General features: G+C 36.1%; 1 protein-coding gene and 1 long non-coding RNA gene across 4 annotated transcripts in view; both read right to left on the minus strand.

Moving 5' to 3' along the window:
• LOC129756918 (uncharacterized) overlaps positions 1 to 26,332 on the minus strand; it is a 220,671-nt gene that overhangs the window by 2,949 nt on the left and 191,390 nt on the right. For all 3 annotated transcript variants that reach the window (XM_055754162.1, XM_055754092.1, XM_055754019.1), the window contains exons 4-7: positions 2,825 to 3,253; positions 1,878 to 2,765; positions 1,613 to 1,816; positions 3 to 1,544 (exon numbers count right to left, since the gene is read on the minus strand). In XM_055754162.1, the coding sequence (XP_055610137.1) occupies positions 3 to 1,544; positions 1,613 to 1,816; positions 1,878 to 2,765; positions 2,825 to 3,253 (3,063 nt within the window). The remainder of the gene's footprint in view (positions 1 to 2; positions 1,545 to 1,612; positions 1,817 to 1,877; positions 2,766 to 2,824; positions 3,254 to 26,332) is intronic.
• Positions 21,237 to 21,791, minus strand: LOC129757475 (uncharacterized). The gene is made up of 3 exons (XR_008739717.1): positions 21,743 to 21,791; positions 21,598 to 21,664; positions 21,237 to 21,526 (listed from the first exon to the last, which is right to left on the minus strand). It is a non-coding gene; the product is annotated as an uncharacterized LOC129757475 (long non-coding RNA).

A 26,332-nucleotide genomic window follows, 5' to 3' on the forward strand; every position in this document is an offset into this window, starting at 1 on the left:
ACTTGTCTTTGCACAGCAAGATCCTCGGTTGCTGATCGGATTAAGCTGACAGGTGTGTGTTGAAGGACAAGACTCGGCATCGGCATGGGGTCCACAAACGATCTCCCGTCCACCGAACTTCAGCGGAAGCCCTTCGGGACACACGGATTCACGGATCGGAACGCAGATCGGCATCTTGGGACACGGTACCGAGATACATTCCACCTGAATCAGCTGACATTCTTCGCCGCGTGGACAGGAAATCTCTTCACACGGGTTGCGACATTCGCACGTTTTGCACCCGTTGGCATCGATTTTGTAACCGTATTCGCAGGCTGAGCACTTTCGAGTCGGACATTCTGTCTTGGGGTATATTTCGCAGTTAGGTTCAGCGCTAGTAACTCTTGTTCCACTCTTTTCGTTGCCGTATTCGTCCACGCACCAGCAAACGTTACCAGGGCCGCACTGTACCGTGCGGTAGCTTCCGTCTATATCGCATTGAGCAATGTACTTCTGCTTCGGTGGAACTCCAAGTTCACTAGCTTGGTGTAGTTGAATAGTTTGTAGGTGTTGACAGGCAGTTTTGAGTTGGGGTTCAACGCACTGGGTACCACAGCCATTTGAACAGCATCGCTTTGAACCCTCACAGTGGGCATCGGTACGGCATTCGTATTCGCAAGAGTCTGACTCGGCATGTTCGTTGCCCGGAGGAACCAAGAACGGACACTGGCCGGGTTTCTTCGGGAAACATGCCGGTACGGGTGGACAGTATTCGCCTTCGCAGGAAACCTCAACCGATCGACATTCTTGATTATCGGGACAGACAACGCTATCGCAAGGATCTCGACACTCACAAGAAGGACATTGAGTGTCAGAGTCAAGGATGAATCCATAATCGCATCCCATTCGGCAGGTCAGATCGAGACATCCGAGCGATTCTCTCAAATCGTCACATGTCTTCCTGGTAGAGTTCATTCCTCGAGTTTTGGGAATCTCGGTACCGAAGTGATCAACACACCAGCATTCCTCAATATCGATTTCTACCAGTTCTTCCTCTGCCTGGCTGGGCTTCTTCAACAGCATAGATGGCTTAACGTCGGGCTTTTCTAAGTTCGCGTTAGCATTCTTGGAGTCCAATCGGTTGAAGTCGATGATCTTTGCAGATCTTCCTTGAAGGCTCAAATCATCCGTTTCGTCCGTAATCAGCATCCGTTGCCGCAAATACGCCATCAACGCATCGGAATCACTCTCGGCTTCATCCAACATACGGCCTCCGTTTTCATATGTTTCATCGACCTTGATAAGTTTCAAGTTTTGAGGGCTCAGGGCAGGACCAGCGTCTCTTCTAACACGTTTGGCATCTTCCAACAGTTTTCGCATTTGGCGAATGTTGTTCTGTTCGAGGTAGCGCCGTTGTTCAGATTTACTGACCCGTGTCTTCCGCCGCGTGCATTGAACAGATTCGTAGCCCCCGTCCATGGAACAGGAAGGAGGTGGTATAGCAAGCTCCATTCCTTCAACCGTACCTTCCATCCGGTCGGAGAAATCCCGCAGGTATTCGCACACTACCAAAAAAAGTAAACCATAGTTAGATTAACGTCTTTCAAATAATTGTAACTATAGCACCACTTACTAGACTGTTGACGACCTTCAGGTGTTGCAAGGGTTTCATTCTCCACCGGGCAACAGACGCTTCCTGCTTCACCGTGCAACTTCATGCATTCATGAGTTTCTGGGCAGTTAATCGTGTTGGACAGTGATCGTTTACGACTCGATTCCAATTCGTCTTCAGCGTCGAAGAAAGTTCGGCTTTGATACTCGCGGCTCTTCGGACGATCTGCTCGTAAGAAAAAAGTCTTAGTCCAGATTTAGTTTGAATGTTTTAGTAACACACTTACCTAGATGACAATACATCAGCTCACCAGTAATGTTATCGGCTAGAGGAGTTCCAACCTCGCAGGGATTGGAATACACTAGATCTGGTTTACAGACGGGTTCAGAAGAACACAAGCCCGAAAAGAGGGTGCATTTGGGATCTTTCGCAACTTCACAGTGTGATCCCGATGGGCATAGGAAACCCTCGCATGGTTCTGAGCACTCGCAGGTGGGACAACCGTTGTGATCATTTTTGAAACCGTATTCACACACTGCAGCACAGATGTTATGATCACAAAGACCTCCGGCACCATCGACGCTACGTCCGCCACTGCGACCAATCATGTTTTCAACTCCCTCGCAGTTGACCGATTGAGCCGCACCCATGGTTCCTTTGATCTTGTTACCATTTTTGGGATCAACGCACCAACAAACCAACCCATTACGAGAGCATTGACGGTTCGAGAAACTTCCACCGGGTCCGTCACACTGTGGCACGTATCCACGGCCTTCACGTTCATTCACCGAGAGTAGTTCCGAAAGCATCCGCGCTTGATGGCAGCTGGTAACATTGCGCGGCTGCTGACAGTTACGACCGCACCCGTTGGAAGTGCAACACTTCTGCATCTGTGCACATTCAAGATCGTGGCTGCAAGGAGTTCCACACAGGAAGCCCGTATTGTCGGTGGAGGTGATTTCTTCGGGCTTCGGGCAGGTACCGGGTTTTTCGAAGTGGAGCGACGCTGGACAACAGACTCCGTAGTCGTTTCCGGATTGTACCAGACAACGGTACAGAGGTGGACAGGACGGTTTACCGGGGTCATTGCCGCATAGGAAAGGACGGGCGGTGTCCTGAATGGCAAGAGGCTGTCCAGCAGGGCAAAGATCAGCCAGGGATCGGGCTTTTCGACCTGTTTCGGGAAAAACCGCTATACAACTGTTATACAGGAGGAATAGTTAGCACACTTACATGTTGGCACCGGTGGACATGGTTCATTTTTGCAGGCCACCTCCTGAGGTTCGCACTGTTGCCCCCGGGGACATTGGACGCCTTCGCACGGGTCGCGACACTTGCAGATCGGGCAACCACTGTCCAGGTCCCGGGCGAATCCAGCCGGACAGAACATCCGGCAGCTGCTCGCTTGGCACTGCGTTTCGATGACGGTACAGTTGACGTCATCGGCATGGCCTCGTCGACTTCCGATCAGCTCGACACCGTACTCGTCCACGCACCAGCACTCGGTCCCGTTCAGCTCGTTGGAGCACTGCACCGGCTCGAAGTCCCCGAGAGCCGTACAGCGGGGTATCCGCACCGAGTGCAACAGGTGGTCCCCGAGCGATTTGGATCGCCGCGACTCTGCCCGGCGCAGATGCTGACAGGCCGTTAATTCTAAGGTTTCTGTGAATAAAGGAGGCAAAAGCAGGAGACTTTTAGTTGAAACGTGAAGTAATGAAAAACAGTTTCCGGTTGAGGAGCTTTTGACGATTTTGTAATTATTTTAGTTCTCTCGACTCGACAGTTCCGACAATTGAAATCTTGTTTTTAACAATTTTAAAAATGATGCCAATTTTATAATTTTAACCACATGAAATGATAGGTTGGACATATGTTAATCTTCTCTATGATTTATTTAGTCAGTATTAAATTTCGTTTCGTACATTTTTACACCGTAATAATAAGGGCTCATCCGCGAACTGGTTCGTGCATCAAATCAATACGAAAGTAGGTATGCTTTGGAAAATGCAATTTTCACCAAACGGAGCTTTCATTATGCAAATCTATTCCGTCAGAAGTACACGAGAACAGCAAAATTTCGTACAGAGCGACGACGGAAATTCAACCCCCACAAGTAGGCAACAGATATGCTTGTATGATGACTTCAGAATTTCCCCACACCGAATCCGTACTGACTCGGAATAAATGCATCACAAATCTTTTCTACGTGGCTGCCTGATTCAGTATGTAAATCGGATTGCCTTTATGTTCCGTGATGGACTTCCGGTTGGAGCTATAGGGAGTTCTTCGTATTTTTCTTCGTTCTCTATGGGTTAGGGAGTTCCGATTCATTCTTGCATATCTACATGTCATTCCACGTTCACGTGAGCTGCTCTTAAGGATATTATGCAGATGTCGGTAGTAAGTCGGATACGGATTGATGGAAATAGACTTAAATTTTCCCAAACCTTTTCATTGAAACATGTTTTTTTTCTTCGAGCAATATGGTATTTGCGATTTTAAAAAAAACTTTGCTAACGTGTAGAATAACTGTGTTAGAAAACGGTGGACTTGTTTTGAATCTAAGGATATGGAATGGAATGATAAACTAGAGCAAATCAAGGTCGTACACCAAATTCAAATATGTATCTTTCAATTTAATTTAGAACTCAATGGGGCAGTTGTTCTAGCTGTTGTCTTTCTAGAATTAATCCAACTCTAGATGTGTTATTATGTCAACTTTTTTCGAATGAACTCATGATCTGGATATCTTGTTGATTGAAATTACCATGCGGAACATCACAAGTTTACCATCCGAAGTGTCGATAGTATAAATTTAGGCGAATTAGATGAGCGTCACACTAATAATAAATATTTCGTTAACAGGATCTTAGTGTTTTCCAAATAAAATAGACTACAGACTTAATTAGAGATAACTTACGCTAAACCATGTCAACAGCTGGATAATTTACCATTGTTTTTCATTCACCCCGAGAAAAGGTGAAATTTTTAGCAGAAACCAGATCAGCAAACAATCGCAACGGGACGTGACCGTTTATGCAGCAGGAGCGCTCAAAGCGTCGTCGTCGTCGTAAACCTTCGACCTGTCCCGGGTTCATTTTTTGTTGGCTCTTTTCCCAACTTTTGATTGTTTCTCCGACCGGTTCGAAATTTGGTGCAAAATAACGCGAAAGCCGCCTAACTAGGAAGTCCAACGAACAAAAAACAAAATTAAAACCGGGTCGTGCAGAAAAGACAGAGAAACTTATTCGTCGGGAAAATGTTGAACCCTTTTCTGGTTTCTTTCAATGTTTTTTTTTTCGTTTGTTTGCAAGGGAAATTGGGCTACCATATGGTTCGAGCGCGGTTTAATTTTGCGAAGGGACTCGCGAAACCGTTAAATTCGTATTTTACTGCGGGAGTTCTCGAAAATTGTGGAGCCATCTTGAACAAGAGCAGCTGGCTATCAGAATTTTTAAAGATAAAATGAGCTGTCCTATTGTATATAGAAACTAACATTTTAAAGAATATACAACTAGATTGTCACGTGACTCCAGCAGCGGTTTTTTCACGTGCAGTTTGTAGAATTTTACCCAGCATTAAAACGTACTATTTTCATTTCGTAGAAATTTGCAAAAACAGTTCTTCTTGAAAAAAGAACGAATTGAACCATAAGAGTTGGAACTAGTTTCAAGATTTTATTATGAAATGCCAAACCGATAGCGCTCCTAACACTCAAAGATTCCCGTTTGAAATATGCAAATTTCACCCGAGTCGACTCATCGTTTCCCAAGGTTCTCAGCTTCGATAATTCTTTCGTCAAACAAGAATTCACCTGATCCTCCATAATATACTCGAGTCGATTGGAATCTTTAAAAGTATTTTTTTTTTGTATTTCTCATATGCAGACAATCTACCACAGTCAGTTAACCAGTTAGTCTACCAAAAACAGTCAACGTTGGAGAACAAAAATAATGCCGCGATCACAATCTGTGCGTAAGGTCAAAAGACAAATTTACCACTACCAAGCCCGGTTGTCAAAAAACTTGTTTTCATCAGAGAGTTGGATTTGCATTTTTCAAAGTTTTTTTTTTATATTCTGTCTAAGCATTATTAGCTCGCTAGCTATCTCGCGGCTGCTACTATCGTCATCGGGAACGAAAATGATGGAAAGTGTTAGCTTCCTAAACCGAAAGCGATAGGCAACGTCGACAACGTTTTTTGCCAGAATTTCTAATGAGCTATATGATATAATAGCCCCGAAGCGCGTGGCGAATCGATTCCATAACAGGATTTGGTGGTGCTCGTTCATCTTATATTACTTGTACGCCTCCCTTAAGGATACCATTTGGGACCGCTGCTGGTCACAGTTGAGTGTTTACAATACTGACTATACTGAAAATTTGGTTAAATAGTCATTCCTGGGAAATTCCGGCTTACAGTCTATTTTAGAGCATAAACGATTTTTGATTTATGTATCTAACGTTTCAATCCGTTTTGGATCTTCTTCAGGGAAAAACTGCATTTTTTGGCCGATTTCAAAATATTTGTTGTGAGATGTTTACCTAAAAAGTGTCATTTTCTTGTTGCTTTCTCCGGCTGGTCTTGTAAAGCTGTCTATTTATCTGTTTTTACATTTACATTTACATTTATTTTACAACAATGTTTTTTTTTTTTTTATTTTCCGATTTAATTCGCGTTTCTCGGATAAAATCCGGTTGTCCGGGGATTTTGGGTTAAATTTTCCTCAGCATCGAAACTTCGGCACAGTTTTCACTTTTGACTTTTTGTTTTTGTTCAGGTAAACTGGTAAACAGGTCGTTGTGAGGTGAGTTTCACTTCGGTAGGTAGAAGTTAACTTTTTGGATTTCACAAGTATTCACCTTTTTATCTCGGTAAATTTCACCTTTTGATTATTTTCCGTGTACAAACAAAAGGAACCGCTGAAATAGCTAAAGTGGTATGAAATTTGAATTTCTGTCAGATTTTCCATTGGTGTGACCAGTTAGAGCAAGTTCACTGGTGTTGGGAAAAAGTGGTAGAAATTTTGACACTTGTAGCACATTTTAAAAATTCTATCATGCAAAAATGTTTTCACGATCCTTGGGCGTTGTATTTTTTAAAAGCACTGTTTCTATTTCAGCCTTATGTGATAGAAATATTGCTATTTTTGCAATACAGCATGCGAAAATAGAACACGTGTTGTAAAATACTTGAAGACCGCAGATCTTGAAAGTGTTTTTGCATGGTAAAGTTTTCAGAATGTTCTAAAAATGTCAAAATTTCTACCACTTTTTTCCAATACGAGTGATTGTAAATTTAAAAATTTCTTGGTATTTTTTATTGCTTATTCCGATTTTCACAAAATGCTTCCAAACCTCTTTTTTTCTTCTGAATTTAAGAATATGAAACACGATTTCAATGATGGCGATCAAGGAATATTTCAATAAGGTAGTGTCGTAGTTTGAAATAATTTTAAACTTTCGCAAATTTCACTGGTGAAAATCCACAATTTTTTCGAACCTCGAAAGCCCATTTTATAGAAAATTTATTCGAAAATGCAACCAGCAGATTCTTCAAATTATCATCGAAAAAGGAAAGTTTCCTATGGTGTTGTGACAAAAGGAGAATTTGATATTTGTTCCGGCCTTACTGAAAAACCTAAAGAAAAATGAATTCATGAATTGTTTATTTGAAAGGAAATTTAACATGATTCTTCAAATGCAAAGTGGACAATACCAGCTGAAATTGGTAAGGTAAATCACTAAATCTTGGTTATTTTTTATTGAAATTTAATTTTTTGATGTATATTAAGCATTTTTCACACATGTATTCATCTAATAAAAGATGTGCAGGTTGGTTATCCAACAGAGATCACCCACCAGGATATTCTCAGCCTCTAGGCGACGGGCGCGCCTCACTCGGTTGACAGTTGCGTCATTACTGGGGTAGATGATATAGTCAACTCGGAGAGAGTTTATGGTACACCCATACATTCATTCCAGCACCACACAAGAGACATAACTTTAATTATTTTTTTTTAATCAAAAACGAAATTTTTCGAGGCCTTTGTATTGTTTAAAACAAATTTGAAACGTTTTCTAAGAAAAAATCATTACAATTGTACTATTTTTCATAACTTCAAAGTCTTCATTTGGAAATTACCCCCTTTTAAGCGTTGGACATTGAAACTTTATCTAAATTTATTGACTAAAATTCCTATTTCCCTAATTTTAACGTTCCCGAAGACCTCTTTTTTCCCCTACAAACGATGAAAAACCTATTTTTTTATTCGATATTCCTTATAAAATTGGGAGTTGAGCAAATTGTCGAAATTACAAAAGCATTACAAATTTACTGCTTTCTAAGCAAATTTCGTCAATGCTCCAGTTCTTAATCTTAATTTTTTGGATCCCAGGTAAACTTCCCTGCCATTTTATTTTTAGAAAACCAGTGTTGTCAGTAACCCTGAGTGTAACTTTATCGCCTTTGGAAGGGTTTTTACATTGTACCAAAAGCATTTTTATATGTTCTCTTCATTTGCTTCCCTTTTAATATTATTAAAAAAGGAAATTTTAAGACTATTCGACAGCAATAACAAATAGATTGAAAAAATAAATTTTTAGTTTCTAGAGAAACCTCAGTCTTCTCAGCATTTGACGTTGTATGGTTACTAAAATTTATTTACTCAAATTCCATTTCTGTGCATATCTGCAGCTTCGAGAAAATTTTCAACAATTTTATTTCTTCCTCGATGCCTCGATTTTTTCTTTAACAGGAGGAGAAATTGTTTTTTGATTTAAAAGTTTCGAATAAAATCATTGCATTGAGATTTTTAGCAAGGTTGTTGAGATCTCAGAAAAATTCATAACTTCAAAAATTACATTCTTGATTCCTGAGATAAATTTTACAAACTTCATGGATTTTCTAAACTTAATTCTGATACCACTGGGATAGGATTTCTAAAGCTATAATCTAACTTAGATAATGTGGATTGCTAATTTTGAAGTAAAATTACACAATTTATAAATGTTTAGCATGATTTTGCTGTGAATTTTTTGAAAATCGTCGTCCCAAATTTCTTTAGCTAATCCACAGATATTTTTTTGTCAAGAACTCAGAATTCATTCGATTTTTTTTGATTAATATTCATGTTTATTTATTTATTGGCGGATATATGGGCTGAGCCCGTCATCCCGGCTATCTTAAAATTATCTTAAATACAGTTGTCTTCTTAATAATAAAATGTAAAGATTTTTGATTATAGATAAACTTAAATTGAAATCAATGACACTGTTAACACTGTTTATTTCCCTCATGAACCTGAGGGCTGGCTCGTTGCGACTGTAGTTTGTTCGGCGATTCTCAGGAGCGTAAAGTCTTCGTCTTCTTAAGACCATATTGCTGGTGTTAGCTGTCAATCGGGAGCGTAGAAATGTTGAGTTAGTCAAACCGCGTTCAATTTTCATTAAAAAAAAACATCAGATCATTTATGCGATGTCGGTTCTCTAATAAATCCAAATCCAAAAGGTAACAGATGTGTTCGTAATCTGGCAAATTTTCTCTCCAGCCTAGATTCCTGACAGCGAATCTCACAAAGCGTTTCTGTACTCCTTCCAGTCTGCTTATATGGAATTGTACCACTGACCACACTGACATGACACTTAGAACAAAAATTAAACCATTTTCTGTCTAATTTTTTGTTGTCAGATTTTGCAGGTTCGCAACACCGACGGCAGGTGGCGAACCTGAAAAATTTGACAAAAAATGCCCTGTAGGAAAAGTGGTCCTATTTAGCCCGATTTTATCGTAGAAATTGCGTGTTTTATTTTTAAAGTTGGGTGGCATTTCCGAACTGGGAGAGCATTTCTTCAAATAGATCGATGCGCACTCTGGAATCGACATTGCGTACTGTTGGAAAAATTATCCAGAAAACGAAATCGAGTGTCCAGTCAGTATGGTCAGTGATTGTACATTGGCCTCCAGACCAAGGTCTTTTGATACACTAGGTTCTCCGACTTTCACAGTAAGTAGGCAAGGAGTGAGCGGGGTTCTCAATGAGTTTGTTTATTTTTTGCTCAGCTTTTCGGTGGTTTGTTGGTAAACAAACTTCATGAGTTCCGTATAGTTGCATAGCCTACATAGCCAAAATGGCTGAATCGGGAATTCGATATTCGGTAACACCTCCTGAACATATACACACCTTGCTCCAGACTATACTCGCGAAATCGAATCTAGATCTTACCAAACTGACAGCCTGTATGATAGTGTATGGATCTTCCAATTCCCCAGCAAAGCGCCGCACTACACCGAAAAGTGCATAAAAATCCCATGTCGATCATGTCAATAAGAACTCTGTTCTTGAATAAAAATAAAGGTTTTATTTGTTTGCAAGTATTTGAGCTACGGACTTAGCAATGCCTTGTTTGTTCTTCCACTTTCATGGTTTTTTTTCATTTTAATGTGAATGTTGAATAACAGGGAAAAACTGTAATCTGCATAAAAAACTCCAATACATATTGCACTTATGCCTTGAAAAGAACACGCTTAAAACGCCAGAAAAACGTTAACCATCTAAATGACCCTGCTTATTTGATCAAGTTACTGACATTTCAGTTTTTTTTGGTTTAGTATGGACTAGCATTTTATGATAATTTACAATCTAAAAAGTCGAAAAAAAAATGAAATTTGAGTGAAAGTTTCAAACGACGACTTTGCTCATTCCTGTTATACATTAATGCTTGGTGACCCGAAAGGTATCGAAAAAGCGGTCTTATGTCTAATCTAGGGTTAACATATCTTGCAAAACAATCATAAATTTCATTTAAAATACTTTTATCCTATTAAAACCTATAAATTTCAAGTTTTGTCCATTCCCTTGTAATTTTGTTGAGAACAGTGATAGGCTATTTTATTGGATTTTATTGGATTTGAAGGAAAAGTTGATTTTATTTTTATTTTAAGAAAAACACCAAAATGATAAAATTTTGAATTTAAATAGTATTTATTTTCACATAGAGTATGCTTTTAGTGAACATTATTTCCGATTCGTTCATTGAATTGTGGCTTGTGATATAGCTCAGTTGGCAAGTCTGTTGTCTCCTGAGCCGATGTCCGCGAGTTCGAGCCCAAGAGTAAACATCGAACACAGTTGTACCGGATAAGTTTTTCAATAACGATCCGCAAACTGCAACGTTGATAAAGTCGCGAATGCCATAAAGATGGTAAAACGACTATAATCGAAACAAAAAAAAAGTTCATTGAATTTTTGTACGAATCTTTTAAGCAAATTGCTGCCTACTGTCTACAGTTCGGACGCTAATTGCATATTGAAAAGTGCCTTCCTTCGTTATCTCTTCCATTTTTATTCACCGTTTGGAGAACTCAATAACTGATGTTTCAGGCTCTTGATGCAAAAAGCTTTGGAGTTGTTTCGAAATTCTTTGACATACACTGCCGGCCAAAAGTTTGGGATCACCCACTAAAAAACATGCAAATTTTGATCGTTCATATCTCAGCCGTCTTAAGACATATTGAAAATCTTCTGATCTCATTTGAAAGATAACGAGCAATAGCTATCTCGGAGGTATTTTGTCCAAATATAATGTTTAAGTTTTGAACTTAAAACTTAACCTAAAGTTATAACATTTTCAAAAAGTCGCACTCTATACTCAAAGCCGATCATCTCGGGATAGGGTGGACCAAATCTCAAAATTTGAGTGGCATTAAAATTCCTGTTATTTACTTCTCAAAACACAATCAAGAAAATTTGAGAAAAAATTCAAGAATGTATTTTTAATTAATAAAAAAGACACTTGAGTTATCGTCCAAAAGTTTGGGATCACCTCTTTGTATGGTGAGTTTGGGATCATTCTTATAAAAACATGCAAATTTATTTTATTTATATCTTTCTCATCTAACATCGTATTGCAGAGCTGAAGGGTTCATTTGGAAGCTTAGGAATTGTTGTTTTTTAATAAATTCATTCAAAAATTATATTTCAAGGTGAGAACTATAAAAAAAATCTGGGAACTTTCAAAAAAACAATTAAATTTAGGTGATTTTTTTATGGTTATCACTTCAAAATATAATTTTTGAATGAATTTATTAAAAAACAACAATTCCTTAGCTTCCAAATGAACCCATCAGATCTGCAATAAGATGTTAGATGAGAAAGATATGAATAAAACAAATTTGCATGTTTTTATAAGAATGATCCCAAACTCATCATACAAAGAGGTGATCCCAAACTTTTGGGCGATAACTCAAGTGTCTATTTTATTAATTAAAAATACGTTTTTGAATTTTTTCACAAAATTTTTTGATTGTGTTTTGAGAAGTAAAGAACAGGAATTCTAATGCCACTCAAATTTTGAGATTTGGTCCACCCTATCCCGAGATGATCGGCTTTGAATATTGAGTGCGATTTTTTGAAAATGGTATAACTTTAGGTTAAGTTTTAAGTTCAAAACTAAAACATTATATTTGGGCAAAATACCTCCGAGATAGCTATTGCTCATTATCTTTCAAATGAGATCAGAAGATTTTCAATATGTCCTAAGACGGCTGAGATATGAACGATCAAAATTTGCATGTTTTTTAGTGGGTGATCCCAAACTTTTGGCCGGCAGTGTATAAGAATGCAAACTCCATGAATTTACAGAAAAAAAGTTTGTTTCTCTGACAAAATTTCTTCCAATAAAAAAAGAGTACATTTCACAAAATTTTGCAAAAAAAGAGTAGGTACGCTTATTTCTTAATCGAAAAGGAGTACATGTACTCTTAAAAGAGTACGTCCCTAGTCTAATCTCTCACCATGTTTTCCTCACTGAATAGTTTTTTCTTAAGATATCTTTTTTTTTGTTGACTGATTTTTTAAAATCTGTTAAATAAACTCCACCGCCAGCCCCATTTCCCGAAGCTTTAGGAATTTCGAGAAAAAAAATTGCCTATTTAGACGTAGAAACGTATGGCCCAAACAAACTTCGAAGCTGCAAGGTTTTTAACTGGGAAATGTTATGTTCAATTTTCACAGTCCGACTGTTGTATGTTAATGTCAACGGTAGATGGCCATTTAACATTTTTTTAAATTAAAGTCTACCTTACATTAATAACGGTTTTTTTTTTCAAGATTCATGTCAGTGTAGTCAATTACACTGTTTTTTGGAGAAAACAGCCTGAGTATGCTATATTTTTAGTCATATTTTACATTTGAAATAGGTAGGCCACAGATTAAAAAACTGCACAAAAAATAAGCCAAGAGAAAAGTGGATCATTTTTAGCACCGTAACAGACCGCACTTTGCCATAACTTTGTTTCCACGGGCAAAAACCGACCATAACGATTGACGAATAAAAAACGAATCAAGTTGTGGATAAAAACAAATCCAACTGCACCATTGTTTGTATTTTTTTCTCTCATGGTTTTCGGACGGGCAGATAAAAAAAGTATTGCGATTGCGAGCTGGCCGGTCAGACAGTTGGATTGCGAGGATTTTAGTAGTGGAACCGTTGCAGTAGGCTACTGCCGCCATTTTTACGCAACCATGACGACGCTGCAGGCATCTCTTAGTGTCGCTTTACTTTGCGCGTTAAATTTGGGGCACTTTTGGGCAATTAGTTATGCAGTTTCCTGTTGTGCCTTTTTTGAGTTTTTCTTCAACTGTGGAGCAACAAAAAAAACTTCCGTTGATATCGTTGATGTTCAAAATCAACAAATGAACTATTCTTGAAGCGTGCCCAAAAATGTTCATAGAAAGCAACCTTCAAACATAGGAAATAACAAAATTATAAAAGACGGAACTTTATTCACAAACACCTGAATGAAAAAAAAAGTTAAAAATGCATTGTTCACCGAGGTTGTATGTTTTTTGTCGGGCAACCCATAGGAAGGTAAATATAGCAAGAGTTGAAGTTGAACACTTTATACCCTCGAGCTTTTGCCAGACGAGTTCAAAGAAACCCAAGGAGAGTCCGGGAGAAACTGATGGAAGAATAATTCAATTTTCCAACTTTTCCCCTCTGGCTGCATGTTACACTGCATGATGCACTTGGAGCATTATTTGCTGGGAAAACTTCTCACTCATCACCTATGTATGTATTTTAGGGTGGAAATGGATGTATGGGAAAATTTTCATAGTCGAATTTCGAAAAACGGCCATACACATTTTATAGATTAGCCCATAAAATGACAAAAATGACAAAATGAGAAAAATGACAAAAATGACAAAAATGACAAAAATGACAAAAATGACAAAAATGACAAAAATGACAAAAATGACAAAAATGACAAAAATGACAAAAATGACAAAAATGACAAAAATGACAAAAATGACAAAAATGACAAAAATGACAAAAATGACAAAAATGACAAAAATGACAAAAATGACAAAAATGACAAAAATGACAAAAATGACAAAAATGACAAAAATGACAAAAATGACAAAAATGACAAAAATGACAAAAATGACAAAAATGACAAAAATGACAAAAATGACAAAAATGACAAAAATGACAAAAATGACAAAAATGACAAAAATGACAAAAATGACAAAAATGACAAAAATGACAAAAATGACAAAAATGACAAAAATGACAAAAATGACAAAAATGACAAAAATGACAAAAATGACAAAAATGACAAAAATGACAAAAATGACAAAAATGACAAAAATGACAAAAATGACAAAAATGACAAAAATGACAAAAATGACAAAAATGACAAAAATGACAAAAATGACAAAAATGACAAAAATGACAAAAATGACAAAAATGACAAAAATGACAAAAATGACAAAAATGACAAAAATGACAAAAATGACAAAAATGACAAAAATGACAAAAATGACAAAAATGACAAAAATGACAAAAATGACAAAAATGACAAAAATGACAAAAATGACAAAAATGACAAAAATGACAAAAATGACAAAAATGACAAAAATGACAAAAATGACAAAAATGACAAAAATGACAAAAATGACAAAAATGACAAAAATGACAAAAATGACAAAAATGACAAAAATGACAAAAATGACAAAAATGACAAAAATGACAAAAATGACAAAAATGACAAAAATGACAAAAATGACAAAAATGACAAAAATGACAAAAATGACAAAAATGACAAAAATGACAAAAATGACAAAAATGACAAAAATGACAAAAATGACAAAAATGACAAAAATGACAAAAATGACAAAAATGACAAAAATGACAAAAATGACAAAAATGACAAAAATGACAAAAATGACAAAAATGACAAAAATGACAAAAATGACAAAAATGACAAAAATGACAAAAATGACAAAAATGACAAAAATGACAAAAATGACAAAAATGACAAAAATGACAAAAATGACAAAAATGACAAAAATGACAAAAATGACAAAAATGACAAAAATGACAAAAATGACAAAAATGACAAAAATGACAAAAATGACAAAAATGACAAAAATGACAAAAATGACAAAAATGACAAAAATGACAAAAATGACAAAAATGACAAAAATGACAAAAATGACAAAAATGACAAAAATGACAAAAATAACAAAAATGACAAAAATGACAAAAATGACAAAAATGACAAAAATGACAAAAATGACAAAAATGACAAAAATGACAAAAATGACAAAAATGACAAAAATGACAAAAATGACAAAAATGACAAAAATGACAAAAATGACAAAAATGACAAAAATGACAAAAATGACAAAAATGACAAAAATGACAAAAATGACAAAAATGACAAAAATGACAAAAAAGAAAAAAATGACAAAAATGACAAAAATGACAAAAATGACAAAAATGACAAAAATGACAAAAATGACAAAAATGACAAAATGACAAAAATGACAAAAATGACAAAAATGACAAAATGACAAAAATGACAAAAATGACAAAAATGACAAAAATGACAAAAATGACAAAAATTACGAAAATGACAGAAATGGCAAAAATGACAAAAATGGTAAAAATGACAAAAATGACAAAAATGACAAAAATGACAAAAATGGCAAAAATGACAAAAATGACAAAAATGACAGAAATGACAAAAATGACAAACATTAAAAATATGATTAAAATGACAAAAACGTAAAAAATTACAAAATTAAGAAAAATGACAAAAATAACGAATTTGTATATTTCCAGCAAACTTCTCACACGTTCAGTTATTCAATGTTCCCATACATGTTTACCAATATCGCTATTGCTGCAGCTGTAATTGTTGGAAAAACTTTTTTCACCACCCCTTCCAAAAAACGCCTTGAATCCCTTACGGCAAATTGAGTTTACTCGCGCCATGTCAACTGCAGCAAAAATTTATGTAGGTCCCTACCTATTCCATACTGGAGGCAAACAAAGCGCCAACGAGGACGAACGAAAGTTCATTTGCAAGTTCCGTAGTTTTTGCGAACAATTAGTATTGCAGCCAGCAATCAATGTTCCGGTTTGTTGAAATTTGCACCGATGTGTGTGTAATTCGCTTATGAAATCAAATTTCTGGTAAACTTATTTCGAACGATTTTTTTTGGGTTGGTTTGTTCTACCGAAGTTACGACCGTGGACGTCAGCTAGTGGGTCAAAAAAATAAAAACAAAGCGAAACTACCACGGAAAAATTCACCTTGGTTTTCAAGTAGACACTCATAACGCTATTTTTTCATGGTTTTCGTGATGAAATTAGAAGCTTATAAGAAACACTTGAACCGTGAAATTCGTGAAAATCACACAGTTGTCGGCTGTCAAAACAAAGACACATTCGATTTACATAAAAATCCAGTGATCTGCCAAGAATAGGGTGATTTGGTGCATTCTATGTGATGTTCACGTAACTCTGAAAGGCTCATTCGCGTTAAATTAAAATTAAAATGAAAAGCCAGGCCAGCAACCACCAAAAGGGCAAACCAAATGAAATTTTTTGCGACAAATTTGTGTAAGTTCACCAAAATTTATTTATTTAAAACATACGAATATAAATATCTTCAATCATATTTCAATGACATTTACGTGGAACGCATTTAGCAGAACGAATCCTTTTTCACATTTGATTCACAAGTTAAACTCACCTTCAACTGATATAAAAATTAGGTAAACTCTGTTTGCTACCTAGTTGCACGACGATTTCCCATGATATTTACGGTAGCAAAAATCTATGTACATTTTCACGTAGCGTTTATGTGAAGACTTTTTGAGTATGGTATTTTTCCTGTTAACAAGGTGAGTAGTAACACTGTCAGTATTTTTGGACGTTTAAAAAAAATTAGATTACGTTTCGGCACCAAAAAAGTTAAAATAGAGTATTTCCTGAGACAGATTGTGGTAGGGTAGCTTTTTGTTTTTGTTTTGAAAAATGTAAACACCAACTGGTCGCCATTTTGATCTTTGATGATAAGCACTGTTCAATGCTTTCTTTTAAAAACTTATTTAATTAAAAGCATCAAAAAACCTTCATGTATCAACTTGTTATGAATTTACAAATCATTAAACAAAGAATTTATATGCTCCTCATCAAGGTGCGCTTGTAAAACCACTACAATTGCATTGCCAATTTCAAATCGTTACTATCTGGTCATTGAACATACGTAATGTTGTTGTTATGTTTACCCTACCACGATATGCCGAGAAAATGTAAACATGAGGAATAGACTGCCCCAAATTTGTATGGGAAATTTAAAACCTGTGAAATGTTAAACGCTGCAGGCTTAAATTGATCCTGGGCCTAGTACAAGATCTCATGCCAAATTTGGGCCAGATCGGATCACGGGAAGGGGTCGCTCAACGAGCCTGAAGTTTGTATGGGATTTTGAGACATTTTGTTCGAGAGGAACATGAAAAACCAGTTTTTCGTCAATAACTTTTGTCTCCTTCGACCGATTTCTTTCAAAAACGGGTTTTCTTGAAGCCTAAACTATGACAAACATTTTATCAGAAGGTTGTATTTCAATTAAAGTTAAGATAAAAAAGTTATTAAGCTTCAAAAATGGGCTAACTTTTTTAAGGGTGACATTCACCATTGTTTTAATGAGGCAACTAAATGTCCGATCAGGACACTCAATGTGAAATGCATGCCGTGCCATCAAATAATTACCGAATGTTGTTGCGCTCAATTGCAATTTTTAATGTTTTTCTAATATTTAAGTTTGGATGATATTCACTTGATATTTCGGAAAGAAATAAGGGCGGAAAAATGCTTGACAATAAGAAAAAATTGCATAACCACAGGGGCTTAGGAACATAACTAGACGATTTGTGATGCCAATAAAACAGTTTATCATCAATAGCTTTGGTTCCCGCCAGCCGATTTCTTTCAAAACCAATTTTTCTAAAAGCTTAAATTATGAAAAATATTTCATCCGAAGACTGCATTTCGATGAGAATTAAGATAAAAAAAAATTTATTAGGCTTCAAAAATGGGCTAAACCTTTTACGGTGGTATTCATTACATATTATTAAAGCGACCAAAATTATTGATGAAAAACTGGGTTTTCATGTTTCTTCCAAGAAAAATGTCTCAAAATCGCATACAAACTTCACGCTCGTTGAGCGACCCCTTCCCGTGATCCGATCTGGCCCAAATTTGGCATGAGATCTTGTACTAGGACTTGAATCAGCCTGCAGCGTATATCATTTCACAGTTTTGGAATTTCCCATACAAATTTGGGGCAGTCTTTTGTACATATTTCCGCCTTTGGGTGGGATTTATGTTTCATCTTTTCTAACTAACTCAGGATAATTTTTTTTTCTCAAAAAATCTATTCTGAATGGTTGTTACTCTCAGACCCAACCGCCAACATTTTTTTTTTTAATCGAAAAACACATGGACCAACGCTTTATGATGCCAATAAAATGATAATTTTTCGAAAAAAGGTCCTTTTACATTTTTCTCACGTTTTTATTATATTAGCTGTAGCTTTCTTTTGATAGAGAATGAAGGTGGTTTTTTTTATTGGCATCACAAATCGTCCAGCCATGATCCGAAGCCCCTGTGGTTATGCAATTCTTTTTAAATTGTCAAGCATTTTTCCGCCCTCGCTTCTTTCCGAACTATCAAGTGAATATCATCCAAACTCAAATAATAGAAAAGCATTGAAAATTGCAATCGAGCGCAACAACAATGGTGAAAATCGGTCATTATTTGAAGAAAAGGCATGCATTTCTTATTGAGTGTCTTGGTCGGACATTTAGTCGCCTCATTAAAACAGTGATGAATGTCACCCTTAAAAAAGTTAGCCCATTTTTGAAGCTTAATAACTTTTTTATCTTAACTTTAATTGAAATGCAACCTTCTGATGAAATATTTGTCATAATTTAGGCTTCAAGAAAACCCGTTTTTGAAAGAAATCGGTCGAAGGAGACAAAAGTTATTGACGAAAAACTGGTTTTTCATGTTCCTCTCGAACAAAATGTCTCAAAATCCCATACAAACTTCAGGCTCGTTGAGCGACCCCTTCCCGTGGTCTGATCTGGCCCAAATTTGGCATGAGATCTTGTACTAGGCCCAGGATCAATTTAAGCCTGCAGCGTATAACTTTTTCAAAAGTCGGGTCATTTGGGGCAGTCTAATGAGGAATCAGCTGTTCGTCTGACAAGTGGGGAAATGCCTTATAGGCAGTCAGGAAGCTGCATGGTTTTCGTAGTGGTGTGAATTGCGACGCCACTGTTTCGCACGTTTTCTTAACATTATATTCAACACAATACCCGTTTCAATGTTGTTCTGTGCTTATATTTTTGGTAAACAAACCTATGTCCTGTCAAATCTTATATTTTGGATGGCCGTTTGTGTGATTCGACAGACCTTCCTTACTTGACTGACGTTGATTTCACAGAGGGCCTCTGCATATTTTCAGTTAAGAATGTGTTCAAATGTCAATAACATTTGTCAATAATAGCATTTTGATTTTCAGAATCGTGATAATCATGGACGATATGTAGGGAACTTGTGATAAGTCCAAGACGAATTAACTAAGGTGATCCAAAGTTATCAAAAAGTAGACATCGCTTGGATGCATCAGAGGGGGCGGAACGAAGCCAAAACTTTGACAGCTGGCTGAAAAAAGTCGAACGAAGACAGTTGGCCTTATGTCGATGACATAGTGCATCGCGAACGTGAACGCGAAGCGAACTGCGGTGGAGCTGTCAAAACCTGTTCCCATTTACTTACCATTGAAATCGCTTTGAGCTGACATACTGAATGCGGCAAAGCAGATGCAAATTTGTTCCGCCGCTCGAGTTCGCATTGGTCGCGTTCGCCAATTCGCATTTACTATATCATCGGCCTAGCATTCGAGATGTTCTTTTTATTTCGTGTGAATTGATCCACATTTATGTATGAGCGCAATCAAAGCAAAGCGATTCGCAGTGATTACGATGAGTGAATGGATTGTGAAGAAATAAAAATATAATAATTCAAAAATTGCTGACTGACCAACAGCGCTGCTGATGGATTGCATGAAATAATAGAAATTAGAGTTTCTCGACCATCAGTTGCGGACGCAAACAAATATGCAATTGCGCCGCATTATGGCTGCTGGTGGCACGGCAGCACATTTTCTCAATCATATTGCATGTCGATAAATGAATGCCATAACTTGCGGCAGCCATTTGTAGTGGGTGCGTGTCTATTTTTCGCCATAAATTATCCCCAATTTAGGATGCACATGAATTCTTGTACCTAAATGTACACGGCAGGCAGCATTGAGCTCGTTCACTCTTATCCGGATGCAGAGGCGACCCACAAAATGTATCATCATACCTCAGTTGGAAAAGTTACAGTATCGCGTTTAAGGTTATTAATTTGAATCATTCGTTGAGCGGGCTCGGCCGGAAAATGGTTCGGTCTGTTTTGGGTAGATACTGATTGTTGCCTATAACGTGTGTCTCGTGCCATTGAACCATCTGCATGTCTGCCTACCCAACATAGAAGCTTTTGAAAACGCCGCCCACTTTGATTATTGTTATGGATTGTCGGTCTGTTCTGTTCTCATTTCGAAGTCGATTTTTCCTGAATCAGCTGTTTCCTAGCTTGTCAAACTAACAGCTGACTTGATTTGGTACAATAATAAACGAAATGCAGCATGTTCAACGAACGAACAGTATCTCAATGTGATTGACCCAAAAATCAAATGGAAGTCAATCGATATGTTTCACAATGTTTTTCAAGGTAGATTTTAATTTATCTACACAGCAAAAAAAGTGTTGCGTTATTACATCAAAAACGTGCACATAACTTGAGTCGCAAATGCTACCTAATATAACATCGTTTTGATGTAAAACCTGTGACCTCGATAAGATGTAACAAAATTACACTAAAAAATTTATCGTAGTAGAGAAACATGGGAACATTTATTCAGCACAGAAACGTTGAAAAATGTTGATACAATTCAAAGGACAATATTATTTATGTAAATGGTCGTAGAACTTTCAGAAACGTGGAAAACTCTACAATTAACAAGTTTCGTTCGAACTCTTTGTTTTAGGAAAAAATGCGATAGTCAAAATGACGAAATATTTATTGAAAAATCACAATTCGCCTAACAAATGATACTCTGTACTCTGTAGGAATCTGTGCATAATTTACTGGGACATTTCAGATGGGTTAATATTCAATTAAACTGCTAATTTGATTTGTTCAGATTTATATTAATCTAATTGCAAACACTTGGCTCTTCATAGCTAAAGTTATGTTTCACAACAGCCATTTTTCTGGAAGTTCAATAACAGGATTTTCACAATTTTAGTTCATGAGCGCTATAAAACGCGTCTGTTATCCTTGGGATACGTTTAGAGGTTTTCATTTGTTGGCCTTTCCTTAGCGATCACATCAAAGTGTAGCTATTATAACAAAGTCTAACTTCAGACTCCGAACAAAACAATTGTCTCTTCTGACGCTGAATTTCGATACTGGCCTCGGATCGGCATGTTCGGCATGAAGAAATTCTCGGGATATTGCGTTGTGCCTAAAAAAATAAAAGAAAACGTGAATATCAAGGCTTAGCGGGTATGAAAAAATAATCATAATAGGACTTACTCTCCTTTCTGAAGATTTAAAACTCCTATCCACACTCTTTGTACTTTTTTTCTTCGGAATAAATTTTCTGGAACCAAAAAAATATGAAAATCAGTGAATATCACTGGATTTGCTTAAAAATAAGCAACAAATCGATATATCTTACCAGTAGATTGGTTGCCTCTGAGCCTCAGAAACCCTTCCGGAGTTTTGGATATGAAAATTATTTTGTTGACAGTTATGAGCTGCTTCGATGTGATTACATTGACGATGTAATATTACATTAACAGACATGTTTAAAATTGTGTACATCGATTAGATGTAATAAACGAACAGTTGAGTAGTATCACAATAAAAAAATCATAATATTACATATTGTGGCTAACATCCGCTCAATTTACATCGGCCATCGTTACATTATTTTTTGCTGTGTAGATTTATCGTATTAGAAACTGATCAAAAATTTTAAATTTCTTACACATGAAGGACCGTGAAGAAATCTAACCGGGAAACACCGAAATTCGGTATACATATCTCAGAAACCGCGACGCCATTGAACATGCTTAATATTGTTGTTATTTATTCAGTGGACCAGGATATGCCAAAAATTTGTATACAATGAGAAATCAGCTGTTTGTTTGACAAGCTAGGAAATAGCTGATAACTGATAGCCGAGTAGAAGGTAGTAGAAGGTTTGGAGAAATTTCAATAGCTCGAAACGTCAATGTTAGGTTTGTTCAACATTCTCCTATAGAACAAACAGAATTTCTATCCATTACAAATGTTACTGTTTATGTCTCTAGCAACCCTTTCGGACACAAGCAACAGAGCTGTTGATTTGATGCTGACCCTTGTTCTTGTTACAGATACCAAATAACAACAGCACGCAAGTGGGTATCTTTTTCCCCCTGCTCATTATAATGGATTGGTTCATCGCTTTTTGATCGTCAATTATGGAGGCCACCATAATGAGCGGAATTATAAAACAAAATATAATTACCTAGTGGTCGGCCATGATGAAATATGCGCCGGTTTTTGCGCACTGCTGACTGCAGAAAAAATTGTGGTACGGATCAATCAGCAATAAAATGCACTAATAGGAATAAATACGGCTAATGGATGATTGCAACAGACGCAGAAACATTGCGTGTGTTTAATGGGTAGAAATGTTGTTGTTATCTAGATTTTTTTTTGTTTTCTGATGGAGAGTGTCGCGAACTGGGACGCTAATACATCCATCGCGTGTTGCTACTATTGATTCAACAGTTAATATTTGGTGCTGAATTATCATTTAGGAAAGAACCAGCCCTTTCCCAGCATGTCAAACGAACAGCTGATTTCTCATTGTTTACAAATTTTTTGGCGACCTTTGGTCCTCTGAACAACAATGACATTAAGCATGTTCAGTGACCGCGCAGTATCTAAGTTTCACGCCAAAATCAAATGCAAGTTAACTATATGAGCTACAATAACGTTTTTCTGTAGATTCATCGCATTTAAAACTGATAATTAAATATGAAATTTCTACCAAGGACGAATATTTAATTTGAGCAAAAAAAGATTTCTCTTTCGAAAAATCATTGAACAAATCTAATCTTAAAAGTTCAAAATAAAATCAACTATGATGTAATGATTTTTCAAAACCAAAACATCAACAAAGCGGATCAACGTCTGTCTCAGAAAATACCTGAAGCCTAGTCCACACTAGGCAACTTGGACTGCGATTTCGGTTGCTGCGAGGCGACTTGTTTATGTTTACATTTGCATCTCGTCTCCCGACAAGTACACTCAGAAATAAATAAAATACAAAAATAGTTTTTATCTATTTATCCAGTGATTTCTAGATGATTAATTTCTCCAGTCATTAAAAGTACTGCCGCGATAATTATTTTTTATGCACTGGAAACATTTCATATTGAAAAATTATCCGGTGCATACACGCAGAAAAAGAAAGGGGGTTGGTTTCAACAAAACGTTTTGTTATTTTATTTTACAATATCGATGCTAATTTTTCGATACGTTTCACTAAAAAATCGATCGGAAATAACAATAAAATTTTGTAATTTTTACACACTAATGTTTTATTACTTACATATAAAATTTGATTTAATTCGAAATATAAAATCGGTTCATTTCAATAATCGTGTAGTTGGCCGAAAAATTAAAAACAAAAGAAAAAAAAAAGAATATTAGCGGGAAAAATGAACAAATTTTCTCATCCGAGGTGCTTATTCGTCGGTGCGGCTGGACCCCTCCGGATTTGTTCCACAACTCACAGGTTTGTATCATAAATTCAAGTATGGGTGTGGTATGTACTTATTTTTATTTTTTTATGTTTAGGGACCGATCGAAGTCGAACCAATATTCGAAGCTGGTTCAGGAAGGAAATGGGACCCTGCATTGCGCGAAGTAAGGCTTTCCATTATTTTCATCAGTAGCTACAACCTACAACGAGTTAATTATCCCCCAAGGCAAGCTATTAGCGGGAATATAGATTGACCATGATGTGCAAAAAGGGAAACGAAGACTTTCCCAATGATAAAAAGCATTTTGTATCAAATAAATGAGGCATAAAACAATTAATTGTAACCGAATTCAATTAATCCGAAAATCAATAACCATTTTCCTTTCTTTTGAATTTAAACAAAAATGAATTCAAATCATGAAATATGATTAATTTTTAACCCCACTTATTTTTTTATTTTAAGCTAAAAAGTTTTTGTGTGTTTTACCCAAAATTATTTTATTATTTTAAGTATGATGGATCATTTTCAAAAAGGGGGTATTTCGTTTTTTGACAATTTTCGCAATTTTGACAATTCTAACAATTTTTAATTTCATGGATATTTCAGTTGTACATTGACAATTTTGGCAATTTTAAAAATTTTGAAATTTTGTTAAATTTTGATAGTTTTAGACCAATTTTGAAATTTTGACAACTTTCAAAATTTTGACCATTCTGACAACTTTTAAAATTCTTAAAATTCTGACCGATTTTAAAACATTTAGACAATTTTTACAATTTTGACAATTTCGACAACTTTGACAGTTTTGAAAATTTGACCAGTTTTGACTTTTTTAACAATTGTGACAACTTTCACAGTTTTGACAATTTTGACCACTTAAACAAATTTGTTTGTTTTGATAATTTTGACAGTTGTTATTAATTTTGACTGTTTTGACAATTTCTGTAATTTGACAATTTTAACATTTTTGTCCATTTTAAAAAATTTTGTAATTTAATTTTTTTATGACAAAATTGATAATTCGGACAATCGAAATAAGAGAGACAAATTTAATAATTTTTGCAAATTTTTCAATTTTGACAATTATGACACTTTTGAAAGTTTTGAAAATTTAGCAAATTGTACAAATTCAATGATTTTGAAGAATTAGTCATTTAAGACAATTCCTTTCTGAAAAAAAAATGAAAAAAACGATAAAAATGACGAAAAAATAAACAAATAAAAGGAATGACAGTAATGACAAAGTTGACAAAAATGTTAAAAATGACAGCACAATTCAGAAATTTACCAAGAAGAACAATATTGAAAGTTTTGGGTGAATTCCATGTTTTGATAATTTCAAATTTTTTTGACAATTTTGATGATTTGGACAGTTGAACTTAGTGAATCAATTTGTACTATTTTAGCAATTCTGAAATTTTTACAATTTTGACAGTTTTAGCAAATTTTGACAATGTATTCAATTAGTACAAACTTAGCAATGAAGATCAGTCAATTTAAACAAAATGACATAAATGACAAAAATGAAAAAAAAAAAATTACAAATGGTTTTATTAAGGCATTTCACTTATAAAGTTTTTATGTGCCGGGAGTATTTTTCCTAACTTTGGGTTAGTCAGAGGGGGGAAGTGAAAAAATAAAATAAAATAAAAAAAAAAGATATAAAATTACAAAAATTACACAAATTATAAAAGTGACAAAACCATTGGTCTTTCGGTAGAATGATAGATATTTCGGTAAAATATATCGAGCGTTGCAGTTTCAACTCAAACACGATGACTGAAACATCAGACAATGATGACAGCACAAAAAGACGTAATAACAACTCTCGATTTCGTTTTAACCGAACTTTCTTCTTCTCACTTTCACTTGATTGAACCGGGACCGGGGATCTCACTTTCGATGCCGGAGACTGCATTCCCTTGCCCCGGGCTGCCCTCCCTTAGGAATCGATTGTATGCTAATTTAATATCTTCCTCTGCAGCAAAGCACAGGTCTTCTTCGTTCACTGCCCATTTGTCCAGCCCATTGATTAATATGTTCACCATTTTACAGCCCAGCATATGAATTTGTCTGTGTCTGTGGGTGTATCTGAATGGATGTATCACCGTCAAGCCAGGCTATAAGAGAGGTGCCCGCCCATGATCGTCGTAGAATGAAAACGAAAGCTTGTGAATCGTACGTACTGACTAAGTAGGTACATCCGGCGATGTATATTGCAAGTTTCTGTGTACGTAAACGAATGTATGAAAAGGGAAATCTCGCATAGAGGTGTAGTGGCGTTAACCTTGTTTCGTTCAGTTCGGATTTGAAGAGCGGAAAGGAAACCGAAACCGCTAGCTGTCAGCTTATACACATACTTTTTATCGGTCACGGTCACGAAACAGTCCGAGCTAACCGCGCAATCAACAGGGCAGTAGTTTTCTGTTAATGACTTTCCCTTTTTTCTCGCGAGACGCCCCTGGATTGGCACCGTAAACGGTTCTGGGTTCGCTTTTTATCGAGCATCT

Source organism: Uranotaenia lowii, chromosome 1 (genome assembly GCF_029784155.1).
Source record: "Uranotaenia lowii strain MFRU-FL chromosome 1, ASM2978415v1, whole genome shotgun sequence".
In the NCBI taxonomy this organism is placed as follows: Eukaryota; Metazoa; Arthropoda; class Insecta; order Diptera; family Culicidae; genus Uranotaenia; species Uranotaenia lowii.